The 1958-nt window shown below is 38.0% G+C and overlaps 1 protein-coding gene across 1 annotated transcript in view; it reads right to left on the bottom strand.

Annotated features, from left to right (window-relative positions):
* LOC119585662 (fumarate hydratase, mitochondrial-like) overlaps nucleotides 1–1958 on the bottom strand; it is a 15606-nt gene that overhangs the window by 1255 nt on the left and 12393 nt on the right. Inside the window, 4 exon segments of the mRNA XM_037934338.1 lie at nucleotides 68–215; nucleotides 459–603; nucleotides 1321–1540; nucleotides 1780–1956. Of these exon segments, the coding sequence (XP_037790266.1) occupies nucleotides 68–215; nucleotides 459–603; nucleotides 1321–1540; nucleotides 1780–1956 (690 nt within the window).

The following is a 1958-nucleotide window of genomic DNA, read 5'->3' as shown; positions in this document are numbered from 1 at the left end:
GCAATTCGGATTCAGGTATGAAACTCTACTGAAAATCAAGGACTATTTGTACCACACAACCACAAACCTTGTCGTAACCAATGTGAGGGTTGAGGGCAGTCACCAACATAAGTGACTCATGGAGGAGCTTGTCAATACGTTCCTGGTTTGCTGTAATGCCAACAACACAGTTATTGACGAAAGCATGACAGCTGTCCCCAAGCAGCCGAATGGACCTGAAGAAAGAAAGATCAGATGTCAGAAATCCATATTGATAACACAATCTACACATATCAACATTAGAATTGAAAAGATTATTTGTGAAAAAATGTCAAAGGTAGAAAAAAAAAAAGAAATAACAGCACAAGGAAATTCTGGTGTGCAAGATAACATCACTATCATTACTCCACATCCTACCTTGAAAACTCACTCACACACTTATTTCAATATCAATCAACTGCAAACACTGAACACCTAACCTCAGCACATTGGCAACCATCATGGGCTTGAAAACATTAAGCTCGAAGTGTCCATTGGAGCCACCCACTGTCACTGCCACGTGGTTGCCCATAACCTGAGCTGCAACCATGGTGATGGCCTCGCACTGGGTTGGGTTGACCTTGCCTGCAATGCATCCATGAGCATTATATAGGAAATGGTTTTGATTTAAACAGTTTGCAATGCTCTTAATAATTCCTCTTTTCTTCACCACTTTATCCTTTGATCCAATATTGCTCATTTCAAGTTAATCAGCTTTATGGTTTCTATCCTCTAAATTTCACAATACCAGTGATGTTTTTAAGATGATCATTTACTTTGTCCCACTGTACATTACAATTTTAATCAATGCCAAAACTTATGATGAAAAGAATTCCAAGAAAAGATATGCAAGGAAAACTGACATAAAGGAAAAAAAATGAAAATATTTATATATATACAAAAATCAATATCTTATACAAGTAAAGAAATAACAGATAAACAAACATCTGTATGAAAAAAAGCAAAATACCAATAATTAAAATATGAATATGTCAAAATTCATGTATCTGAATAAATGAAAATAGAAATTCTAAAAAACACAAAGTAAATAAATAAATAGAATCACTTTTTTATCTATTAATACATTAGTAATTAAATTTATTAATAAATCATTCAATTCATTGATAAATACATAGTGATATATAAAATATCAATAAATTAATCAAATACATTGACTGCAATAAAAAGATGAATCATTAACACTTATACATAACAGAAACATCATAATAACCAAAGAGCCAGCAATAAGTGAGCGAGCATACGAGCGAAGTGATCCTGCCCACGCCCTCCCAGCTGCCATACCTGGCATAATGGAAGACCCTGGCTCATTCTCTGGCAGGGAGAGCTCTCCCAGACCACAGCGCGGGCCAGAGCCAAGGAAGCGGATGTCGTTGGCAATCTTCATGATGGAGCAAGCAATAACGTTAAGAGCGCCCGAGACCTCAACCATGGCGTCATGGGCAGCCAGGGCCTCAAACTTGTTCGGAGCAGTCTCGAAGGGCAGGCCGGTAAGCTGTGAGACCTTGAGGAATAGTGAGAGGAAGAGGATTTGAGAAGTTATTTAAGAAAAATAATCTTATGAAATTCTGTGCTTATAAATTTTTGACTGGATCTTGTTTTGCTAACTGAAAATATAATCTGTCCAGCCAAGAACAATCTTAATCCTATCAGATAAAGAAAATGAAAAATTAAACAATTTCCCTGCAAAATCTTATATCCTTACAAAAAGTAAACACATGCAAGGCAACAACTTTTGCTCACCTTTGCAGCCACCTTCTCTGCAAACCCAACCCTGGTGTTGAGACCTGTGCCCACAGCAGTTCCTCCAGCAGCCAGCATGTAGACGCGTGGGAGACAGGCCTTCACACGCTGAATGCCAAACTCAATTTGCTGTGCATAGCCACTGAACTCTTGGCCAAGAGTTAGGGGTGTGGCATCCT

The sequence above is a fragment of the Penaeus monodon genome, chromosome 20 (genome assembly GCF_015228065.2).
Source record: "Penaeus monodon isolate SGIC_2016 chromosome 20, NSTDA_Pmon_1, whole genome shotgun sequence".
In the NCBI taxonomy this organism is placed as follows: Eukaryota; Metazoa; Arthropoda; class Malacostraca; order Decapoda; family Penaeidae; genus Penaeus; species Penaeus monodon.
This window is presented reverse-complemented; position numbering and strand designations above follow the sequence as displayed.